This window comes from Chiloscyllium plagiosum, chromosome 10 (assembly GCF_004010195.1).
Source record: "Chiloscyllium plagiosum isolate BGI_BamShark_2017 chromosome 10, ASM401019v2, whole genome shotgun sequence".
Classification (NCBI taxonomy): Eukaryota; Metazoa; Chordata; class Chondrichthyes; order Orectolobiformes; family Hemiscylliidae; genus Chiloscyllium; species Chiloscyllium plagiosum.
Window position 1 is genome coordinate 42,745,631 of NC_057719.1, and position 24,340 is coordinate 42,769,970.

At 39.1% G+C, this 24,340-nt stretch overlaps 2 protein-coding genes across 9 annotated transcripts in view; both read left to right on the plus strand.

Annotated features, from left to right (window-relative positions):
* Positions 1 to 12,828, plus strand: part of LOC122553571 (centrosomal protein of 170 kDa protein B-like) — a 97,754-nt gene extending 84,926 nt beyond the window's left edge. For all 7 annotated transcript variants that reach the window (XM_043697582.1, XM_043697580.1, XM_043697585.1 and 4 more), the window contains 4 exons: positions 3,237 to 3,325; positions 6,132 to 6,225; positions 9,153 to 9,204; positions 9,456 to 12,828. In XM_043697582.1, the coding sequence (XP_043553517.1) occupies positions 3,237 to 3,325; positions 6,132 to 6,225; positions 9,153 to 9,204; positions 9,456 to 9,742 (522 nt within the window). In that variant the 3' untranslated portion in view covers positions 9,743 to 12,828. The remainder of the gene's footprint in view (positions 1 to 3,236; positions 3,326 to 6,131; positions 6,226 to 9,152; positions 9,205 to 9,455) is intronic.
* An 8,028-nt stretch (positions 12,829 to 20,856) lies between these two features.
* The window catches only part of LOC122553572 (5'-3' exonuclease PLD3-like), a 72,767-nt gene continuing 69,283 nt past the window's right edge, over positions 20,857 to 24,340 (plus strand). For both annotated transcript variants that reach the window (XM_043697588.1, XM_043697587.1), the window contains exon 1: positions 20,857 to 21,090. Coding sequence is in view for 1 of the 2 variants with exons in the window: in XM_043697587.1 (XP_043553522.1) it covers positions 21,073 to 21,090 (18 nt within the window). In the remaining variant the exon portion in view is untranslated. The remainder of the gene's footprint in view (positions 21,091 to 24,340) is intronic.

The window sequence follows — 24,340 nt, forward strand, 5'->3', positions numbered from 1 at the left end:
TTACTAGCTATTCTAAACCTTGATCCAGATTTATTAGGACATTTTGTGATGTTTCCTGTTGGATAAAAGTTGTGCATTTAGGTTAAATAAAAAATGTACATAAAGTCACTGAAATTGAGAGCTAACAATGATGCATTATAGAATCCCTACAGTGTTGGAACAGGCCATTTAGCCCAATAAGTCCACACTGACCCTCCGAAGAGTAATCCACCCAGACCCATCTCCTACCCTATTACTCTACACTTTACCCCAGACTAATGCACCTAACCTTCACATCCCTTGAATGCTATGGGCAATTTAGCAAGGGCAATTTAGCAAGGTCAGTTCACCTAACCTACGCGTCTTTGGATTGTGAGAAGAAACTGGAGCACCCAGAGGAAACCAAGGCAAACACAGGAAGAATGTCCAAACTGCACACACAGTCATCTGAGGCTGGAATCAAAACCGGGTCCCTGGTGCAGTGAGGTAGCAGTGCTAACCGCTGAACCACCAAGCTGCCCATAATGGCAGCAGACATCTGGAAACTAGATGATAGTAAGACCACTACCTGTCTCCCATCAATCAGTAAAATTAAAGAATTGAGAAATAAACACACAGCACTTTGAAGAAGGACGACTTAGGCTGATTTCCATGTCAAATTCAGTATGGAATGATAAATGAGAATGGGAAGGAACAATTACAAATGAGAAAAAAAGGACTGATTAAAGACAATAGTTAGAATTTAAATTTCTAATTTTAACTTTTTAAGAAAAAATTACCACTGAAGATTCCACTTTATATACTTTGAGCGAGAGAGGTTAATGGTGCTCATTAAAAATTATTACATCATTAAAAATCTGCTGATAATTTCTAAACTTAATTTTTCTGGGGCAATTTAATGCATGACCAACACGTAAATGCAACAATTGTTGAAAATCGTAGGGAGATTAAGCAAAAGGAGGAGTTTTCACCAGCTTAGAAGTAGAGCAGCACAAATCAGCCATCAACTCATTGTGATTCACAGTGCATGAGGTTTCATAATGTCACAAGTTATTGCTGGATTTTTTGGCATTTGTAATAACTTTTTCTAATTCGTTCATGGGATGTGGGCATCACGAACTGGGCCACCATTTGTTGCCCATCCTGAGATGCCCTTGAGAAGATAATGGTGGTGGTGGTGAACTGCCTTGTTGAACTGCTATAGTTCATTTGGTGTAGGTACATTCATAATGCACTTAGTGAGAGAGTTCCAGGATTCTGATCCAGTGACACTGATGGACAATGAGATGTTTCCTAGTCAGGACGGTGATTGACTTGGAGGGGAAGTTTATAGACGCTGGTGTTTGCATATAAATCCTGCTTTTGATTTTCTAGATGGTAGAGTCCATGAGTTTGGAAGGTGCTGTTGAAGGAACCTTAGTGAATTTCTACAGTGCATCTGTCGCTTGCTTGCGTTTTTCACAGTCCTGCTTTGTAGTTTCACCAGGCTGACACCTCAATTTTAGGGATACCTGATCCTGTTCCTGGCATTCCCTCCTGCACTCTCAATTGAACAGGAATTGATCCAAAGACTTGATGGTAATGGTTGAGTGAGGGATATGCAAGGTGGTTGCAAATTTGTTGACATCCAATGCTGCTGGCCCATAGTCATGAGTTACTAGATCTGTTCAAAATCTATTCCATTTAGTAGAGTTGTCTGAGGTTTAATCATTTTTAAAGGGAGAGGATCCAAATATAAGAAGATGACTTAAAAACTGATATCACCATCTATTTTGTCCCAGCAAATTAGGGCTTGGCATTTTAAACTTTGTATTGGAATGATCAGTTTATTTCTGAATAAGAGTTTTGCAGAGAGTTAGGAATCAATACTATGATTACACCCAGTTTGGAAATTGCACCAAATATTAATCAAAGTCATATTTATAATCATTAGTTGATGTTGCAGGAGTTCTAAGCCAGAATGGAAAACATTTATAATTAATTTGTTTAAGAACTGTTTTAAAGATTGTCAATGACTAATTCTAAGCTTTTGTTTAATATTAGAAATTTGTACATTTATTTAAATTCCCTTTTCACATTCAAACAGAAGAGGTTATGCTTGGAACTTCCACACAAATAATAGTTATTCATATTAAATTTGTTCAAAATTAACCATGTTCAACTTCAAGTTTGTATTCCCAATTTTGAAATATTCTTCATGACTAAAACTATTTTAATCACAAAAATTAGAAGAATACAGCAAGTCTCAAATACTTACTTCAGTTATAAGCATTCCTTATTTAGGAGTTTAAAATATATTTTAAATTTTGAAAATTGAGTTCAGTTGGCTGAACAGCAGCTTTGTGAAGCAGTGGTGCCAACACACATTGGTTCAGTTCCAGTGCTGGCTGTGGTTACCCTGAAGGACTCACTCTCCATCTCAATCCCTCCCTTCACCTGAGGCGAGGTGTCACTCAGGTTAAGCCACCACCAGTTGTGTTTCTCTGAGTGCAGCTCTATGGTCTGCTAGGGCTATGGCAACTTTATCCATTTGGTTGCACATTCACTGGAAACTGAATATTTTAAAGGGTATCTATAATTTGAAGATTGCCAGAAATTTAATTGAATCAGGGGATATCAAAGATCCTGTATAGCTGCAAGATAGCTATACAGTGTTGCTGTTTATTGGAGTGGTGCAGAGAAGGAATGAATAGTTTGTCATTCCATTCTGTTCTTATTGTGTAAGTTGTCAGGAAATGGTTACACAGTTTCTAGTATCCTTTTGAGTTCATGGTGACATGCATTCTTGATGGACCTCTATTGACGTAGAGTTCACCATCTGACCATTGTGAGTAAAATGTAGTTTGCAGCTTGTGGTTGTGCTAACACTTGGATTACAGAAAGGGTTTGTACCACAGTATTTGCATCTGCAGGCATAGGCCTGGATTCTTTTGATTAAAAGAGACTAATAGTAACTGCTTTAGAGAAAACATGAAACCTGCAAAACATTGGTAGAGTACTGTACGCCTGGTGTTTTATCTTGCGCTAGCCCTCGTGTTCAGTTTCGCATGTTAATTGTGCATTTATGATTGCATCTTCCCTGTAATGTCCTTGTTTTTATTTTTTTTGAAAGCTATATGACGTCTGCAGCTATTCTGAAACCTGCATTAAGTTTAAACCTAACCTATAGTTCTCTAACTGCAATTTTATTTTTGAAATATGTGACTGAAACTGAATGTTGTTAACCTTACACATACTGAGCATGTGTCACATTTTAGGTCATACTAGATAACTTGATGTGGAACTCCGTATCCCAGCTGTCACAGTTCATACGAGAAAATATGGAGCAAACTGCAACAAAAATAAAGTGAGTAAATTGCTGCCATGTTTTCTGATTTAGTACATGTCACTGTAGATAATTATAGCTTGTACTCTTCCAAAATGTGATGACGAAGCATAACGAAACTTGTAATCTCACCAGCAGTACTCAGATTAGGCTAGATGAAATAATCACTATCCTACTGTCTGATGTTCATTAATATAGTCTTAAAAATGTACCTCTAAGTTTAGGTAGCAAATAAGGGGAAAGTTGTTCTACAAGCCATTAACAGGCTGCTCTTCAATTCTCTTTCATAGCAAAGTTACAATGAAAGTTCCTGAAGCTTACATATTGTGAGAAGAATGCAGATGGTATGGTGTCTGGGTAGTTCAATAATTCACTCAATTCAGTTGTTTACTAGCAAAACTGTATTATAGAGTCATACAGCACAGAACTGATTTTTTGGTCCAACCAGTCCATGCTGACCATAGTCCCAGACTAAAGCAATCCCACCTGTCTGTGCTTGACCCAAATCTCTCCAAATCTTTCTTATTCATATACTTATCTAAATGTCTATTAAACATTGTAAGTGTACCACATCTGCCACTTCCTCTGGAAGTTCATTCCACACAGAGCAATTCTGAGTTTAAATTAAAAAAAAGTTGTCCCTCATGTCCATTTTAAATTTTCCTCCTCTCGCCTTAAAAATATGATCCCAAGTCTTGAAATCTTCCACCCTAGGGAAAAGGCAGCTGCCATTCATCTAATTATACCCCTCATGATTTTAAAAACCCCTACAAGGTCACCCCTCAACCTCCTACTCTTCAGTGAAAAAAGTCCTAATCTGTCCAGCCTCTCCCCATAACTCAAACCTTCCATTCCCAGCAACATCCTGGTAAATCTTTTCTGAACCCTCTCCAACTTGCTAATACCCTTCCTATAACAGGGCAACTGGAACTGGGTGCATATCCAGAACAGCCCTCACCAACATCATTATAAGCTCAGCATGACTTCCCAACCCCTGTACTCCGATGTCTGAGTCATGAACATGCTGAACACCTCCTTAACCACCCAATCTACATATGATGCAAACTCCAAAGAATTATGTACCTGAACCCAAGGCCTCTCTGTTCTACAACACCATCCAAAGCCCTACTTTTAATTATATAAGTGTAATCCTTATTTGTTTTACCAAAATGCAAGACCTTGCATTTATCCAAATTAAACTCCATTTTCCACTCTTTGGCCTATTGGCCCAACTGATCAAGATCTCGTTATAATCTCAGATAACCTTCTTTACTGTCCAATACATCACCAATCTTTATGACATCTACAAATTTACTATCCATGCTTGTTCATCTAATTCATTTATATAAATGACAAACAAAAGCAGACCCAGCACCGATGCCAACAAAAATCAAAATTGCTGGAAAAGCTCAATAGGCCTGGCAGTATCTGTGAAGAGAGATCAGAGTTAACATTTTGGAACTGATCACAAGGGAACATCACCGGTATCAGGCATGCAGTCCAAGGCAACAAACGTCCACCACCAAGCTCATCCTGAATCCCATGTGATCTAATTTTTCTAATTAGTCTACCATGCAGAACATTTCAAAGACTTTACTGAAGTCTAATAAAACCACATCCACAGCTCTGCCTTCATCAATCTTTTGGTTACTTCCTCAAAAACTCAATCATGATGGCGAGATATGATTTCTCTCACACAAAGCCATGCTGATTATCCCGAATTATATCTTGTCTGTCCAAATGCATGTAAATCATATCTTTCAGAATCACATCCAGTGCGATGTCAGACTCTCAGATATATAGTTCCCAGGATTCTCTTTACATCTCTTTTCAAACAAAGGCACATCAGCAACTCTCCAGTTATCTGGCATCTTGTCTGTAGTTAGAGACAATACCAATATTGAAAGGGCCTCACAATTTCCTCGCTAACTTCCCATAACGTCCTGAGATACACAAGATCAGATCTTGTTGATATATCCACCTTTATGTTTTCTAAGACTTCCAACAAATCCTCACTGTCATGTGTTTACACATGGCATTTCCAATCAGGGTTATTGCAGTCTCTTTAAATACTTATATGTGCTAACTTTACTATTTTCCAAACTTCAGTCATTTCCATGATCTAGGACAGACACTTGATTTCAAGGAAATTGTCCTTCTCTCTCCCAGTTTTTGCTTTTCTTAGACCAGATTGAAGCTTACAAGGTGGCTAAGTGGTTAGCACTGCTGCCTCACAGCACCAAGGACCCGGGTTCGATTCCTGCCTCGGGGGCCTGTCTGTGTGGAATTTGCACATTCTCCCCGTGTCAGTGTGGGTTTCCTCCCACAATCCAAGATGTGCAGATTAGGTAAATTGGTCATGCTAAATTACCCAGTGTTAGCTGCATTAGTCAGGGGTAAAAATAGGGCAGGGGAATGGTTCTGGGTGGGTTACTCATAGGAAGGTCAGGGTGGACATATTGGGCCAAATGGTCTGTTTCCACACTGTAGATAATCTAATCAAATTTTCTCCTGTTCTCCTTCCCTATCAGGGCTGTTGGTTCCAAAAAGGACAGGGTTTGAAGGGTGAAATTTGACTTCATTTGTAGCGCTGCTCAGTTTTCCTTTCCATTCTAATTAATGGAAACAACCCTAGTCTAAAACAGCAGTTTCCTACCCACTCCTTGACCAATTTGTTACATTTTTTTGATGTGATATTAAACTACCTTTTACAGTAAGATAAGTTTAGTACTAAGGTGTAGTAATAGTAATATGTAGTGCAAATGTTTATATGTAACACTTTTTACATTATTATCTCATGTAAAATTTACTTTTGTTATTTGCTTAGAATTCTGTTCCAAAACAAGGATAGAAATTGGGATGACATTGAGGCCAAAATAAATTCTGAAAATGAAGTGCCAATTCTCAAAACATCAAATAAGGTATTCTTACTCAAATGTAGCTTTCTGCTTTTACCTTGGATTGTATCTATTTTATGCTTTTACACTGGTCAGAGGAATAGTTGAAGCAAGGTATTGGTCTAGGTCAGTGTTGCAAGCCTGTACTCATAATCTGGATTCCAAATTCATTTCTTAATACTGGAATTGATCACTGTTTGTTCATGCCTGGACATTCTTGCTCTCGTGAAAGTGTTGACTTCCACTGGCCATCCCTGACGCACCACCCAATTGTTAATTGATCTGTCTGTTTAGATAACCAGTGTAACTGCTGCAATAGCTGAAAATTCTCTCCCCAGTTGGCATCTACACTTTGTGTTCCATTCACTTAACTAACACCCCTACAATCTCTGTGTTTGTGATTAGCTAACTAAGCACTGAAAGATATTCAAAACTGTGCCCTCTCTATTTTGTAGGATTAAGTTGCTTACTGTTTTTGTTCAAAAAACTGTTAAGGATCTCCTAACAGTAAGTTAGCTCAGTTGGCTGGACAGCTGGTTTGTAATGCAGAGTGTTGCCAAAAGCATGAGTTCGGTTTCCACACAGGGGCAGAGGTCACCATGACAGACTCTGCTCCTCAGCCCGTCCCCTTGCCTGAGGCAAGGTGGCCCTTAGGTTAATGCACCACAATCTTCTCTATTTAATGGAAGAGCAGTCGTATTGTTTAAGACTATGGTGGCATGTTTTAAAAAATTCTCAAGGTCAAGGACCAGGCTCGCAGGAAAGTAGTCTGACACAGAACAAACAGCCAAGAGGCAAGTCTGCTAGAATATAAGTGTTTTATTCCCCGCAGCGTCGCCACAACCAGGTCTCGTACTTACAACGGGTCTGGTTTATACTCACTCTACGTGTTACCGGAACTGGGAGCCGTCAGTTCTCGTAGAGCGGTTGCCAACAACCCACGCTCGGCGGTTAAACGCAACCCCGGAGCAGACTCTACCGAACTGGAGACTTTTCCAGCTGATATACTCTTTTCCAGATATAAACATTCATGTGAACAGCAGAGCAAGGCTAAAAAACACATTCCATTCTGGTTACATACAGATAAGAAGATTCACACGGGAAGGTGTATAATAAGATTCACACGGGACTAAGCGACACCTTCCATTTTCGGTTAGATTCACACATGTATTGGGACACAATTTTAACCCTTTCACCACATGGCATGACCTTTGTTTGTTAAGATTAAATGTTTGCCATGTTTATTAATAATTAATTTGAGTAGATTCCACATTGTGTTAGTATATTGTCTTGTTATTTATCCAGTTCTCAATGGACATAATGGTCAGGGTATTACTTCCATTAAAATATTTTAATTATTATTGAAGATAGAATAGTGAATAAAAATATTGGAATGGTCCATCATTACAGACAAAGCTGTCACAGTAAACTGTTTATTAACTGGCACCTATGGGAGCAGGAGCATGCCAGTTGATCAAATATTCTGATTGATTCTGTGGACCTCTTTATCAATGTCACACATATATTAAGTAATAAAAAACATAATGTGGGAGGTGTATATATCCCTGTAATACTTTATTTACAATATAAATCATTTAAATAATAATGTATCTTCTCCTTAAATAAAATTTATCAGAGAGCCTTCTCATTTGTACCTTCAACTAACTGCTTGAACTTCGCAGAGATTGTGATTACACAGTGAACTTCTGGTATTTGAGGTATATGATTTTTGCCAGCTTATCAAGAGTGCAGGTTCATAATGTGTTAAAATGAAGTTTGCTGTACTTTGAATTCTGTAAAATCTAAATGCAGAAATTATCTATTCAGCCCAATTAGTCAATGCAGTGTTTCTACTCTAAATGGGATGCTTGTCCCTCTGCTTTATCTTCTTCAATTTCTTTGATTATCTATGGGTCCCATTCAATCTAGTTAAATGTGAAAACTGTAACATGGCATCTGGACCCGTGGTTTTGTCCTCACAGTTCACTAGTTTGTCCAGTTTTTGATGAGGGGTACTGGGGTTAATTTGGGTGCATGGATTTCCAAAGTGCATTCATAAAGTGATATCCAATTGGCTCATCTGCAGAGTTGACTCATGTTAAAAGGGAAAATGGATGCAAGGAGCTGAAGTTGTTGAATGACAGGAAGCAGAGTGGTGAGCAGCCATTTTTTCAGACTTCCGAAAGTTATGTTGGTGCTCCCAAGATGGTTTGTGTTTGGACATCTACCTGTGCATGGCATAATTTCAAAATTCACAGATGGCTCAATAACTTGAAAGTATAAGAGGATATGAGGCAAGTATTAATAGATGTTCAAGAAGGCACGGAGACTACAGAGAGCTATTGATGGGAGTGGGTAACAAGATGGCAGATGGAGTATATTTTGAGATTGTATGAGCGTATTCACTTTGACAATAAGAATAGGGTTGAGTGGCCAATAGGGTTGAGCCATTCTGTGATTCTATCTTTTTATCCTGACTTCCCTCTTGACTTCTGTTGTTGCAATTTTCCCTTTCTTCATTAGGATTATATGGTATTATTTTTAAAAGATCAGGCACACACTTTGGTTAGGATTATTTTAGTTGTTAAATGCATCAAAATTACATAGTCGGTACAGAACCAAATATATAGTTGACTCACCAACTTTACAGACATTTAAATGGTCATTGGATAAGCATATGGGCGAGAATGGAATAGTGTAGGTTAGATGGGCTTCAGATTGGTTTCACAGGTCGGTGTAATATAGAGGGCTGAAGGGCCTGTACTGCACTGTAATGTTCTCTGTATTCTGAGTTTGCATGTGTCAGGAACAAGGTTGACATTTTATACCCTATGAAATTGATGTGTAGATTAAAATGAGTAGTTCCCCCTCAAATCCAGATCCAAGTTCCAAATTTGTTAAAATGTTTTGATAACTGGTAATGTTCTGACTGTGTTTACTTTCTGTCCCAGGAGATATCCTCAATCTTTAAAGACTTGAGAAGAGTTCAAAAGCAATTAGATGGTTAGTAAAATTCATTGAAGCTGTTTTTGTAATTGATGGTTTGCTACATTAACCAATTTTCTGCCATCAACCTGCATTCATTAGGAGTTGTATGGAGAGAAATTACTCGTTTGTTGGAAATCTATCTGAAAAGTACTTCATCTGATGCACAATGTTATGTAATATTTGCTATGTAGTGTTGACTTCCTTTAGAGACAAATTTGCTATCTTGTAAGAGGTATAGATGAATTAAAGTATTTGCTTTCTCACAGCAATCAACACAATCATTGATCCTGATGGATCTCTGGATGCCTTGACTGGTAATCAGATCTCGCCAATTTCCACTTCTTCAATGAATATGAAAGAAAGGACTGCTAATACTGTGGACTCAAAAGATTTGCCAAAATCAACAGCACAGATACTGAAGGAATGTGCTCAGCAAGGTTCTAAACCATCCCAATTGTCTTCGGATGCTGACAGCATTGACTCTGACTCAGAGTGTAATACTCAATATACCATGATTGAGCCAAAAATGGAAGATACAGTCACTATGCTTTGAAAGAGCTATTTATTTTGGGCCATTATTTGACCAATGTGCATTGTCATTGTTGCTATGTGAGAGTATGATTGTGTAAAAGCTGTATAAAATATTGCTGTTAATGTGACTGATCTATTGCACAAAAAAAGCTTATTGAAAAAATGGAAGTTGACAAAAAAACTTATTTTAATTAAGCTGTGGCAACATATATTCAGCATAGAAGCAAAGTAAAATATGATTAAACTGAAAACATTTCAGTTTTAGGCCAAACTGTGCCATGTGAATACTATATAACATTATCATGCACTGAAGAGTATACTAGTTGCACAGGTTGTACAGTTGTTGCATGCCAGGATTCAGCACAAACCCAATTGAACAATGGCTGCATATTTAGTAAGTTGTTGCTTTTTTATATCAATGTTATGACAGGGACAGCCTAATACTTAATTCACATTCGTGGGTTAAATATTGAGTAAATATTCTGGAAAGGAGAAATTTTCCTCTTACCAAAACTTTATCTAGTTTCTTAAATATTTATGGAATAGGTGATTAGATGTATTCAGATCAAGTACGTTGTATTATTTTGTCACATGGTACTATGCATGCTTAAGGTTTTTGTCACCCTTTGAGGGTGAACAGGTTTTTATTTTGAGAAATTAACTCCATCCACATCCGTTCACTTGCGTAACAATTCTAAACCTTCTAATGTAAGATAAGTATTTCAAGCAAACATGGCTTCTCTGGTCAGTCATTTCTAAAAGAGAGCAAATTAGAAATATTCCAATCTGAAATGGTGATTCACAAATATATATCACATCACATTTTGAAATGTCAAGGTGTAACTAGCAAAACACTGCCTTAGGAATTATTTTAGCTCATGTGTGATCAAAATAAATAATTATTTCTCCCACCAATCTCTTTAGGATTGACCCCCTAATCTCTGTCCTCCAGCTGGAAGACACTATACATTGGCTAATGAACTTCTGTATTTTCAGTTCACTAGCACTATCTTCTACTTAACTGGAAATTTGCTGTACTGCACAAAGTGGTTTCTCCACTAATTTATCAAGCATAAGCTCACAGGATTCTCTCTGATTCTTAGGAATTGGGAAGAGTTTGTCTCAAAGGCATTTGATGTTTAAAATAACTTCACATGGAAATAAAGTGCTGTAATGTGAGAGCAAATATAGTGTTGCAATGTTGTATGCTTGCAAAATAATGAAATTGGTATAGATTTGTAAAAACAAAATAAGTTCTAAACATGCCATGGCACTAGTTCCTCTAAAGGTGTAAGCGCACAAGTTTACATTTATGCTTCAACATTTGTGATGTCAAACTTGGAAAAGACTTTGCTATCTCTAAGGTTGTTGAACTGTACAAAGCAGTTAAAATAACTTTTGGGTTCATTGTCTCAATAAGTGGAAAAAAAAGTGATTTTTTGAAAAGAATGGTATGAATAGTCATAATTGGTTACAGATATCTCTCGATGTCCTAATGATTAGTATGGTCAATACATCAGCAAAAAGTGTATAGTTGGATTGATAATTTGTGTATATTGTGATACGTCTTACAATGGCACAATTATTTTAAATGCTTTGTCCTTATTATTAGATCGAAACGGTCCACCTTAGACAATACTAGAGCCAAAGATCAAATGACATGCTCTTAGCATTGCGTCTGTATTAATTAAATCAGTCTGCTTCTAAAATCAGTTGATTTATCAGAACTTCTAAAGATTTATGGAACAGTTCTGCAGTTAATACACACCTTTATGCACTAATTTCTAGATATGGAAACTGAGTAATAATAGCTTGAGATTACCTTTGGACACATTTTGCATCTGTATACTGTACGCATTGCACATCTCTGTCAGTTTCTATGCTGCATACTTGATGTGTCAAGGCAATTTTGTATACTTATCATAGCACAGGAGCTGGTACATGAGCGTGGTTGCAAGTTATTTTGGTGGTATGGAGGACAGCAATTATAGGTGTCTAACATTTTATATGTACAGCAATTATATGTATGATATGGATTCTTCCCCTCCCAGTGTATAGCTCATGTTCTGCATTTACCAGTGTTACCTTTTGTCTGCTATGTACGGTGGGAATCTGAGGTATGAGTGTACTAATACAAGAATACATTATGTCAAGGGTGTTGCATTAAATTTATTGGTGATATTGCCTCGAATCATTCCCATATTCTACTTTAGTCAGGATATTGTTTTAAGTGGAATTTTATTCTTCAAAATTTGGTTGATTTTTGATTTTTATGTGCACCAAATATTTTTGATGCTTTCCAGTTAGATTTAACAAAAATGAATTGTTGCCTTTTTGGCTTGAACCTGTTCTGACTGTTTGAAACAGTGACTTTATTAATAGATCGTCAGCTGCTTTAAATGAGAGGCTAATATTGCTTATTTCAGCAGTTTGGGAACATATTGTATATTGCTAATGAAAAAAAAGTCTCTTGTATGTTCACAATTTAAATTTTTGAGGACATTGCTATTTAATTGTTCATTATAATTTTGCCAAACAATCTGGAAGAACTTGACAAAAATATATCTGAAATTGATTAGTTGATATTAAAGTCAGACTGTAGTCTGCGTACGCTAGATTTTCATAATGCAGGCGAATGCAATTATTTCACAATTACTGTACTCTGTTCATATGTGATGTCCTGTGCTAAATTGTCAAAGCGCTTGTTAGCCTGCTGATGCTGTTTCTTTTCTTTAGTGATTTATTCATTATTCTGTGTGTAATAGTGTATTATCATGAGAAATGCAAAACGTACAGCTTTTATTTCCAGCTGGATCATGCCATTTTTGTACTGTTGTATTTCTGTATGCTGTCTAGCTTTCAATTTGGTGTATATTTCACTTTTTTGCACTGTTATATATAGCTGAGTATAATGAGCTTTCTTTAATTTTTGGCTGGAATCAAAGGTGTAATTTATTTTATCGCCTTACAATGAATGACATGTAAATTTTGTTAGGATGAAAGTACTTCTGATTCTTAATTGTTTTGCACATCATGGTATAATTTTGAATAACTATTTAATTTTCTGTGCAAGTTGATTATAATAAACCATTCTTCATAGCAGTGAAATGTCTGTGTCATAGTGTCAGTGTTAACTATAATACTATACAGACAGTGCCACAATGTCCTGTGGCGTTCCCAGTACAAACATCGCAATCCTTAATATAAATTGAGAAAAGCTGAGACCTCAACACTGATCCCCATGGCACACCCCGGTACCTCCCTCGTATTGAAATGATCTTTTTCTTTTACTGGTCATCCCAACAGGTATTGAAGAACTTTCCTGTATTCTTACTGTTGTTCAATAAGAAATAGTCCCTTTAGTTTACCGATCACCTTCACAAAATTGGTATGTTTATGTCAAAAACCAATAATACTGCATCAGTTTGAACATTGTTTCCTCAGCTCTGTGATCCAAATTATAATTGGGGTCAATATTGATTGCAAGTCTGTTTTCACTTAACTCCAAGCTCTGTAATGCAATTATATAGCAACATAAACCAAATTAGTTTTGTTTGAAAGTGAACCACTGAAACCTCTTGTAACCTGATCTATAGCCTGACAGAGTTCCTGAAATAAAGGAAGTGGAAAATTCACACTGGTTCAGCAGAGACTGTCATCGTCAACTACATATAACCAATGTTTGTTTCTTTTTATGCCAACTGGGCAGCACAGTGACTCAGTGGTTAGTGCTGCTGCCTCACAGCACCAGTACCCAGGTTCGATTCCACCCTTGGGTGACTGTGTGGAGTTTGTGCATTCTCCCTCCTTGTGTCTAGGAGGATTTGCTCTGGTTTCTTCTCACAATTCAAAGATGTGCAAGTTACCTGGATCGGCTATGCTAAATTGCCCACAGTGTCTAGGGATGTGCAGGCTAGGTGGGTTAAAACAATGACTGCAGATGCTGGAAACCAGATTCTGGATTAGTGGTGCTGGAAGAGCACAGCAGTTCAGGCAGCATCCTAGGAGCTTTGAAATTAGCCACGCAAAATGCAGTTTTAGAGGGATAGGGTGCTGGGTATGAGGGGATGCTGTTTGGAAGGTCATTGTAGACTAGATGGACTGAATAGCCTCTTTCCACACTGTAGGGATCCTATGACTCTAAACGCTGAATACCTGAAAGAGCTTTTCTTTAACAGATGTTTCTCTCTATAAAGCATGCTGGAAGTTTCTTCAAGTATATTGCAAGTTAAAAGTACATGATATAGAAGTATTGTCCCACCTCAGGGTAGGATTTTGGATATCTGTTGAATATATAGGTTCTTGAAGTCATCACAAAAGTTTTTTTTAAAAATTAAAGATAACAAAGTACCCAATTTACCTGTTGTTAGATAAGCCCAGGTTAACCAAAAACTAGATTTCTGTACTTAACAAGAAGAATTAAGGAGAATCCAAAGAGTTTTTACAAATACCTTATGGACAAAAGGGTAACTAGGGAGAGAATAGGGCCCCTCAAAGATCAGCAGGTCAGGCAGCATCCAGGGAACAGGAGAATCGACGTTTCGGGCATAAGCCCTTCTTCAGGAATCCTGAAGAAGGGCTTATGCCCGAAACGTCGATTCTCCTGTTCCCTGGCTGCTGCCTGACCTGCTGCGCTTTTCCAGCAACACATTTTCAGCCCCTCAAAGATCAGCAGGGTGGCCTTTGTGTGGACCCGCAGAAAATGGGGGAGATACTAAATGAGTATTTTGCATTAGTATTTACTGTGGAAAATGATATGGAAGATATAGATTGTGGGGAAATAGATGGTGACATCTTGCAGAATGTTCATATTACAGAGGAGGAAGTGCTGGATGTCTTGAAATGGGTAAAGGTGGATAAATCCACAGGGCCTGGTCAGGTGTATCCTAGAACTCTGTGGGAAGCTAGAGAAGTGATTGCTGGGCCTCTTGCTGAGATATTTGTATCATCGATAGTCACAGGTGAGGTGCCGGAAGACTGGATGTTGACTAACGTGGTACCACTGTTTAAGAAGGGTGGTAAGGACAAGCCATGGAACTATAGACCAGTGAGCCTGACGTCGGTGGTAAGCAAGTTGTTGGAGGGAATCCTGAGAGACAGGATGTACATGTATTTGGAAAGGCAAGGACTGATTAGGGATAGTCAACATGGCCTTGTGCATGGGAAATCATGTCTCACAAATTTGATTGAGTTTTTTGAAGAAGTAACAAAGAGGATTGATGAGGGCAAAGTGGTAGATGTGATATATAGATGTCAGTAAGGTGGTCGACAAGGTTCCCCATGGGAGACTGGTTAGCAAGGTTAGATCTCACGGAATACAAGGAGAACTAGCCATTTGGATACAGAATTGGCTCAAAGGTAGAAAACAGAGGGTGGTGGTGGAAGGTTTTTCCAGACTGGAGGCCTGCAACCAGTGGAGTGCCACAAGAATGGGTTCTGGGTCCTCTACTTTTTGTCATTTATATAAATGATTTGGATGCGAGCATAAGAGGTACAGTTGGTAAGTTTGCAGATGATAACAAAATTGGAGATGTAGTGGACAGTGAAGAAGGTTACCTCAGATTACAACAGGATCTGGACCAGATGGACCAAATGGCTGAGAAGTGGCAGATGGAGCTTAATTTAGATAAATGCGAGGTGCTGCATTTTGGGAAAGCACCTTTATTGGTCAGAGTATTGAGTACAGGAGTTGGGAGGTCATGTTGCGGCTGTACAGGACATTGGTTAGGCCACTGTTGGAATATTGCATGCAATTTTGGTCTCCTTCCTATTGGAAAGATGTTGTGAAAATTGAAAGGGTTCAGAAAAGATTTACAAGAATGTTGCCAGGGTTGAAGGATTGGAACTACAGGGAGATGCTGAACAGGCTGGGGCTGTTTTCCCTGGAGAGTCGGAGGCTGAGGGGTAACCTTATAGAGGTTTACAAAATTATGAGGGGCATGGATAGGGTAAATAGGGAAACTCTTTTCCCTGGGGTCGGGGTGTACAGAACTAGAGGGCATAGGTTTTGGGTGAGAGGGTAAAGATATGAGACCTATGGGACAGCGTTTTCACACAGAGGGTGGTACATGTATGGAATGAGCTGCCAGAGGAAGTGGTGGAGGCTGATACAATTGCAACACTTAAGAGGCAATTGGATGGGGAAATGAATAGGAAGGGTTTGGAGGGATGTGGATCCAGTGCTGGCAGGTGGGACTAGATTGGGTTGGGATACCTGGTCGGCATAGATGGGTTGGACCGAAGGGTCTGTTTCCATGCTGTATATCTCTATGACTCTATAAACTACTATTTATTCAAATAAAATGAACTGTAACTACAGGCAAACAGTTATGAATTGTTGATGTCAAAGTACAGTAGGCGAACTCCCTTCTAAAACTCCACTTACCCATACACACTCTGATAAAAATAAATTGATGTTATTGAGAGGAGTGAGAAATACAATGGGGCAACAGTTCAAGCGCACCATTTTTCAGGATTTGATGGAATGTTTCTTTTGTTTCTAAAGTCCTTCAGTTCTCTGATCTTTTGGTTCTCTTAACTATTCATAGGAGGCATGGAATGACTGGTTCCTGAATTATAAAGTTAATTATTGATTAGAAGCGATCTCTGACAGTACCTGATGGGAGAAAATAAGTTGGCTTTCTTAAGGCTTTAGGAGAGACAGAGACACACCAGCAGTCTGAAGGCTTCTGCAGGAATCATTCACATATACAAGCTGTTCACTTACCCAAGAGTCAGTCAGATAGTTGTCAGGCTGATGGCCATTGGCATCTGCAACTAATCTCAATTCCACAAATGATGCTGATGCCAGCTGAATTTCATGGTATTCATACCCTGGTGGTGATCCATCTCCAAACAAAGCAGTCAGAACTCAATAAGATGCTTTTCAAAAATGCCATAATTCTTTCCACAATCCTTGGTTTTGAAACAGTACTTTCTCCTATTTTAGTTTACAATAAAAAATTCAGAAATCTAAAAGAAAGAAACACAATTTGATCAAAAGACGTGATACACAAACAACAAGCCACAACTTGCAGCCATTCATTCTTTGTCTACCCCACTCTCCCATATAACTCTATACAAGTTTAGCATTTCCTAACCCTTTAACTTATTCCATAATTTTACACTCTCAATGCAATTGTAATTTGATTTACATTATCTTTTCCAGCAATGTGAATAATCTTAACATTAAATGGATGAAACAAGGCTTTCCATTTGAATAGTCTTGTATTTTGAACTTTAAACTTTTCAACAAATGACAACAGATCATGGTCAGTGCAGATGTAATGTTCTGTTACTGTGTCAGACATTGACTTCAAATTGTTGAAGAACAACTAATAATCCCAAAGTTTCCTTTTCTACAGTGGGCGACTCCTGATGTGGGTTCAGTTTCTTAGAGAAGCCAATGGTGTACTTCTCTATTTCCAATTCATCATTCTGTAAAAGGTTAGAGACTAGGAATACTGTGGTGACTAACTCACCTGACTCCCCAAAACCTGTCCACCATCTACAAGGCACAAGTCAGGAATATGATGAAATATGTCCCACTGACTAGGACAGGTGCAGCTCTAATAACACTCAAGAAGCTTGACACCATCCAGGACAAAGCAGTTGGCTTGATTATGTACTATCTTCCAGGCATGCTGCAGAAATTCACCAAAGACCCTTGCATAGCACCTTCCAAACCAGTGACCACTTCCATCTAAAAGGACAAGTTCAACAAATACATGGGAACACCTATAAGTTCCCCTTCAAACCATTCAGCATCCTGACTTGGAAATATGTCACTGTTCCTTCACTGTCGATGAGTGATATTCCTGAAATTCCCTCAGAAAAAGCATTGTGCATCTATCTGTTCAAGAAGGCAGCTCATCAAGGGCAACTAGGGATGGCTAATACATGCTGGCATCCTATGAATGAATGAATCATTAGCATCAATTATCATTTTAAACAATTTGGCATCATCAAAAGCAGCTGAATTTATTTATAAGGGTGGCAATCAGCTTCTAAAAGGCTGGCTGGCATTCTGCCTACTGTACTACTTTCACTTATCTCTTTAGCAACTTTGTTAATAATATAGCTAATGGGATGAAATTATGCACAAATTTCCAGAAAAACACTCATCCCTAAAAATCTCATGCTTTCTCATTAAGTACAAGAAGCAGGGAATTCTGTTTGCACCTTCATTTTTGTTGTCCTTGATAAATTACCTTTGCTTTCTCAAATTTGGCTAAACGTATTAATAACCTGACCAGCTGTCATTCCTTAAATAGATCTCCATATTGGTTCCATGCTTTTCTCAGTTTGTAACTACACAGTTACAGACCTTAGCTATGACTTGATTCATAAATTTCTGAAATATAGCTGGGGCTGTTTTTAAGGCCCAAAATCAATATTTGTCTAACCATTTGGTGTGACAAAAGCAGATATTTCTTTAGCTGTTGATGAAATGGCTCTTGTCGGTACGTTTCAATAGATCAATCCTAAAAGGAATAAAGCATTGCTGACCCTATAAAAACCGTAACCACTCTATAGTCTATGAAGAATCTAGTTAATCTATTTGATTTAAGTACTAACACTATCAGTGAATCCCAGCCGTGATTTTCCAGCATAAATTGAATCCCTGTTAATACCTGAGCATGTTTTTTTTCTAGGCTCAATCAATAAGGATATTGTTTTATCATTGCCAGATCCACATCATGCCTTGTCAACATAACATATCATGGTATATCTCCACAATATATACTTCCTCAGTGGTCTTATAAGATTGTCTGGTTGTCCTTTCTCTAGTGTCTAACCATCCTAGTATTTTTGTGTTACCTTGTTAAATTGTAAGAGGTTCACTTTGGGAACTGTTTTACTCTCCTTTGCTACTCTTAACACTTGATACGTGTGCTCCACCTTATCCTTTTCCCTGCAATGATCTCTTTTTCACATATTTATGTGACATAACTGATATTTCTTCCTATGATGAGTATTTATTAGATGGGTCACTTTACTAAGCCTCCTAATTACATTGGATGGATTCAGAGGCAGTAATACCAATATTTCATCTTACATTTGAAAGTTTCTGTTTGTCTGCCTGTTCTTTAATCATCTTTGAAACACAGATCTACACTCCATCATTCTGACCATTGATTCTCAGCATCAGCAAAAAGGCAACTGGAGGATTTTGACCTCACTCCCTTTCCCACCAGGAGACAGGATATGATGCCAACAGACATGCAGCCAGAGGAGGAACCACAGACAGGCCCCTCACAAGTCTCCTCTCAGGACACTCCAGAGGTGACTGGCCCCTCCACGTCCACCCTGCTTGGCACCTGTTATCCCGTGGAAGTTGTAGCAGAGCAGGATGAACCTCCGTCTGGGCAGGACACACTCAGGATGTCTCGGTGCTTTAGTCACAAATACCCCAGGGTTGTCCACCAACCCACTCTGGGCCATTTTCTCTTGGAATGAGCAAAAGGAAGGGATTGAGTAAGACGAAAAAGGCTGGCACAGATGTGGGAGAGGTGGTGAGGTGAGTGAGTGAGATCGTACATTGTATAGAGTTTATGCAATGATCTTGTATGGGAGGGTGAGAGTGAGGAAAGCTGTTGCGTGTGATAGTGAAAGTGATGGACTGAGTTTTGGTGGCAGTTGGATGCAGTAGCATCAGTGATTGAGTGAATATGAGACTAAGAGAGGGAATGGTGGCACTTACCTATGGAAAGTGCAGAAAGTCATTAATCTCCTTCCTGCACTGCTGGCCGTTCTTCTGGACTGTGGATGCTGCACTGACCTGGGTACCAACTTTGGATCATGCTGGCAGGGAGTGGTGCCACAGTTTCCCCGGCATTCCTGAGAATAGGAGATATTCCTCCTGTGCACTGCCTTGCCCATGTTCAGGTCAGCGAAGTGGGCACTAACTTTCCCTTCTCAGTCAGCTTTGGGGCAGTTCTTCACACCTCGAACAATTGAGATTTTCACACACAAAAACAGTGAAGGTTTTGCCCACGCAACCTGTGAAGGCAGCTCTTGTCCTGGTACACACCTACATTGTAATTAAGGTACTGGCATCCAGAGTCCTGAGATATCCTGGTAGCAGTGAGTCCCTCTGTTACTGGTGAGCACAAGTTGGGCACCATAGAGATGTGGTGCATACATAATATATGAGAAAGTTTGCCAGAGCTCACAGAGCAGAACGCTCCCCAAAATCTACACCGCTGACTTTTGGGAAACTTCAATGCAGCAATTTAGAATCATAGAATCCCTACAGTGTGGAAACAGGCTCTTCGGCCCAACAATTCTGGTCTTCTTCCTATCGGAAGGAAGTTGTGAAACTTGAAAAGGTTCAGAAAAGATTTACAAGGACATTGCCAGGGTTGGAGGATTTGAGTGAGAGGGAGAGGATGAATAGGCTAGGGCTGTTTTCCCTGGAGCATCGGAGGCTGAGGGGTGAACTTATTGAGGTTTATAAAATCATGAGGGGCACGGATAGGGTAAATAGATGAAGTTTTTTCCCTGGGATGGGGGAGTCCAGAACTAGAGGGCATAGGTTTAGGGAGAGAGGGAAAAGATATAAAAGAGACTTAAGGGGCAACTTTTTCACTTAGAGGATTGTGCATGTATGGAATGAACTGCCAGAGGAACTGGTGGAGGCTGGTACAATTACAGCATTCAAAAGGCATCTGGATGGGTATATAAATAGGAAGAGTTTGGAGGGATATGGGCTGGGTGCTGGCAGGTGGGACTAGATTGGTTTGGGATATGTGGTCAGCATGGATGAGTTAGACCGAAGGGTCTGTTTCCATGCTGTAAATGTCTATGACTAATGCATCCAACCTACACATCCTTGAGCACTATGGGCAATTTAGCAAGGCCAATTCATCCTAACCTGCAAATCTTTGGACTGTGGGAGGAAATCCACACAGGCACAGGGAGAATGTGCAAACTTCACACAGACAGGTGCCCAAGGCTGACATCGAACCTGGGACCCTAGCGCTGTGAGGCAGCCATGCTAACCACTGAGTCACCATGCAACCCTAAATAAAGTCAGAAGGTAAATACGAAAAACTCAGGGGAACACTAGTAATATTGTATGAAAACAGAAATAAAGCTCAGTAGGGCTGGTAGCATCTGTAGAGAGAAATCAGCGTTAATGTTTCGTGTCCAGTGACCCTTCCTCAGAACCTGGAAACAGTAATAGAACCCTAGTACTATGGTGTTATATTAGAGAAGTATTGTAAACTGAAAAGGGAAGTAAGGGAAATTTAAGCGGTAGTTTTATTGACAGTTTCATCACATCACAACAGCTGCTTTCGTCTGAACTCAACAGTCATTCTCGGTTACATAGTTACGAGCAAGGCCACTATGCTGTTTTCAGCATCGGTAAGTTTAAATACCAATTTTTTGTTTTGAAAAGTTTCAATGAGTTGTCCATGTGTTGTTCCATGCATCTTTTTCTTAAAACAATTATTGTATAAATTAATTTTTTTGTCTTGTGTTTTGATGCTGTTTTGCTTGCCCTTTCTTCAGTCTGCCAGTGGGTCACTAACTTTGTGGAAACCAGATTAACTTTGTGAAGGCAGCCTCCCAATAATAAGGACAGGGCTTCCAATAATCCAAGCAGGCCCAGTGGCCTCTCCAGTTTACCTGGGTACAACAGCACCTGCACAATGCCTGCAGAAGATAACTTTAAAGAGGATGGAAAGGGGACACCTCCCTTTTAAAGCACACTCTTCAGCCATTTGCCTTCCTTTCCACTTGCTGACATCTTCAAAGGAAGAAACAGCCAAGTAGGATGCTAAATTTTAATATATTAAATGTGCTGTTCCAGCAGAGCCTGAAAATTGTGATTAGTGCCTCTGATGAAAATAATACAAAGAAAAGCAATGTAAGCTTAAAGGAAATAATATTGCAACCCAAAGTAACACTTTACCGTCACTATTTTAAGGCACAAAATCCATGTAGTAGACTAACAAATGGTTGATTAAAACAAGTCCAATGGATCCATCATCTTTTAAGTACATAACATTATAAAATAAACTTCAGTGTTATCTATTAGTTGTGACCAAGAAATTAATTGTGGCTTTAGCTGTAAAGTAACAACTTGACATGTCTTTCTTGATAATTCATTTTGTAACCAACTCCATTTGTTATCAATCTTGACCAGTGGGTGGGATAATTTAGCAGTTGTTATTTAGATGCTGATGATCTGGTAATGGGAGAGTACAGGAGCTGTGTTCTGTTCAGCATAACAAAACAGGATTTAATTCTAAAAATAATAAAATGATTGAGAAAATCCTTTAGATCTCCAATGGCTTAGATGCTGACTATTTATTACTATTTAGTAACTTTTTTACTGTAGCTTGTTTTGAGCTGTGCAAATGAGATTTCCAATTCTATCTCTGTGTATCAACATTTGGAGATAATATTGAATGATTTACAACTTTGGGAGAAATTTCTAATCTTTTTAAACACTGACTGTGTGTGAGCTGCAGAAGTTTGTCACACTAGATTAGATTAGATTAGATTAGATTACAGCGTGGAAACAGGCCCTTCGGCCCATTACTGTAGCTTGTTTTGAGCTGTGCAAATGAGATTTCCAATTCTATCTCTGTGTATCAACATTTGGAGATAATATTGAATGACTGTGTGTGAGCTGCAGAAGTTTGTCACACTAGATTAGATTAGATTAGATTACAGCATGGAAACAGGCCCTTCGGCCCAACAAGTCCACACCGACCCGCCGAAGCCCAACCCACCCATACCCCTACATTTACCCCTTACCTAACACTACGGGCAATTTAGCATGGCCAATTCACCTGACCTGCACATCTTTGGACTGTGGGAGGAAACCGGAGCACCCGGAGGAAACCCACGCAGACACGGGGAGAACGTGCAAACTCCACACAGTCAGTCGCCTGAGGCGGGAATTGAACCCGGGTCTCAGGCGCTGTGAGGCAGCAGTGCTAACCACTGTGCCGCCTACCTTGTACTAAATGCATTGGGGATTAAATGTAAATGAATTGTATCACAATCCCTCATAAGTGTATCTGCCACTTGTCCCTGTCTCTTTATTCTTCAATCTCCTGCATTAATAGTGCAGCCTAGACCACCAGGTGACTCACCACTGAAGATGATTCTATCTGAATAATGCACCCATCAGTTTTCCAAATTACTGGGTTTTTTTAGTTTTTAATTTAAATTTGCAGACATCCTCAGAATAACATTCATGATTAGCTTTCGGCATTGCACTTCCTCTTTTCAAACAAAATCACAACAGGGTGAAAACCATTCTTCATACCATATAGCACCTGCAATTCAAGAAACAGGAAGTGAACCATATTTGGCAAGGTTGCAAAAGATTAACATTCAGACACATCCCAGTCACCACTATCAATATTTCTGGGTGGTGTCCTCTCCCACCAGCAGGACAGACCCACCAGACATGTTGGCACAGTGGTATACAGTCAGGATGGAGCTGCCCTTTGAATTCTCAACATTGACACCGGAACCTTTGAAGCCTCATGTAATCAGATCAAACAGGGGTAAGGAAATCTCCTGCTGATCACACCTACAGTGCTCTATGAAGAATCAATACACTTTCACGTTGAATACATTTCAGAAGCACTGACAGTGGAAAAGAGAAAGAGTATACTCTGGTTAGGAGACTTCAAACTGCATGACCAGAGTGACTGAGTGGCATCACTGCTCACTAGGCAAGTCCTGAAGGCCATTGTAATAATATCAATGTGTTATCAACATGTAACTCAAATTGGATATGTGGATTCCATTTACCTGAAGATCTCTGATGGGTTAAACTAATATATACAGTTCAGAGTAATCTCCAGACACAACCTGTGCAATAGTACAGTGTGCCTGCAATCTTGTGATAACATTCGGATACTTGGATGACTTGCATATTGATCCCTTGAAGGGGCATTGTTCTATAAGTGATATCATACAATATTGCCTTTGTTTTACAAAAGTGAGTTCCCATATGTCATAAATAAAATGCCAAAACATTGGGTAATAGTTATTAAATAATTATACAAAGGTAGAGATTGTGAAATTGATAGGTATAGAAGTCTAGAAGACATCTCGTCAGTTTGACATCTCTTGTCATTGTGTAATCTTCTGCAAGTGTAGATTTTACCCTTGGCTATTCTGCGTCTGCAGGCATGTCATCAGAGTGTTGATTGTTGTCCTGGTCTTCTAATGCACCATCTGGAAGTGTTCTTCCATTCTCATTGTATACAATTAATGTATTGTGCACTTCCCTTAGCTAGCTTCGGTATCGCCTCAGCATTGCTTTGTTAGGTGTCATGACTCCATCACTGGGCTCATTGTGAACTTTGGAAATCTGTACAAGTTAAACCCTTGTGGGGTTTGACTCTGTCTTTTCTTCCTACATATAGCCGAAGTAGTTCTGGACCTGCACGCCACTCATGCATCATCTTCATCCTTTGTTGAGAAGTATGTCCCGCATCTTGGAGAATTTGACTCGACAATGATTTACCAATGTTATTCGTAGTGCTTTCTGAAAATGAACCCTACTAGCAATGTTAAACCCATATCCAGAAATGGAGCTCTGAGGTGTAACATGGTAAAAAAAAAAGCCTTTGTTTTGTTTCCC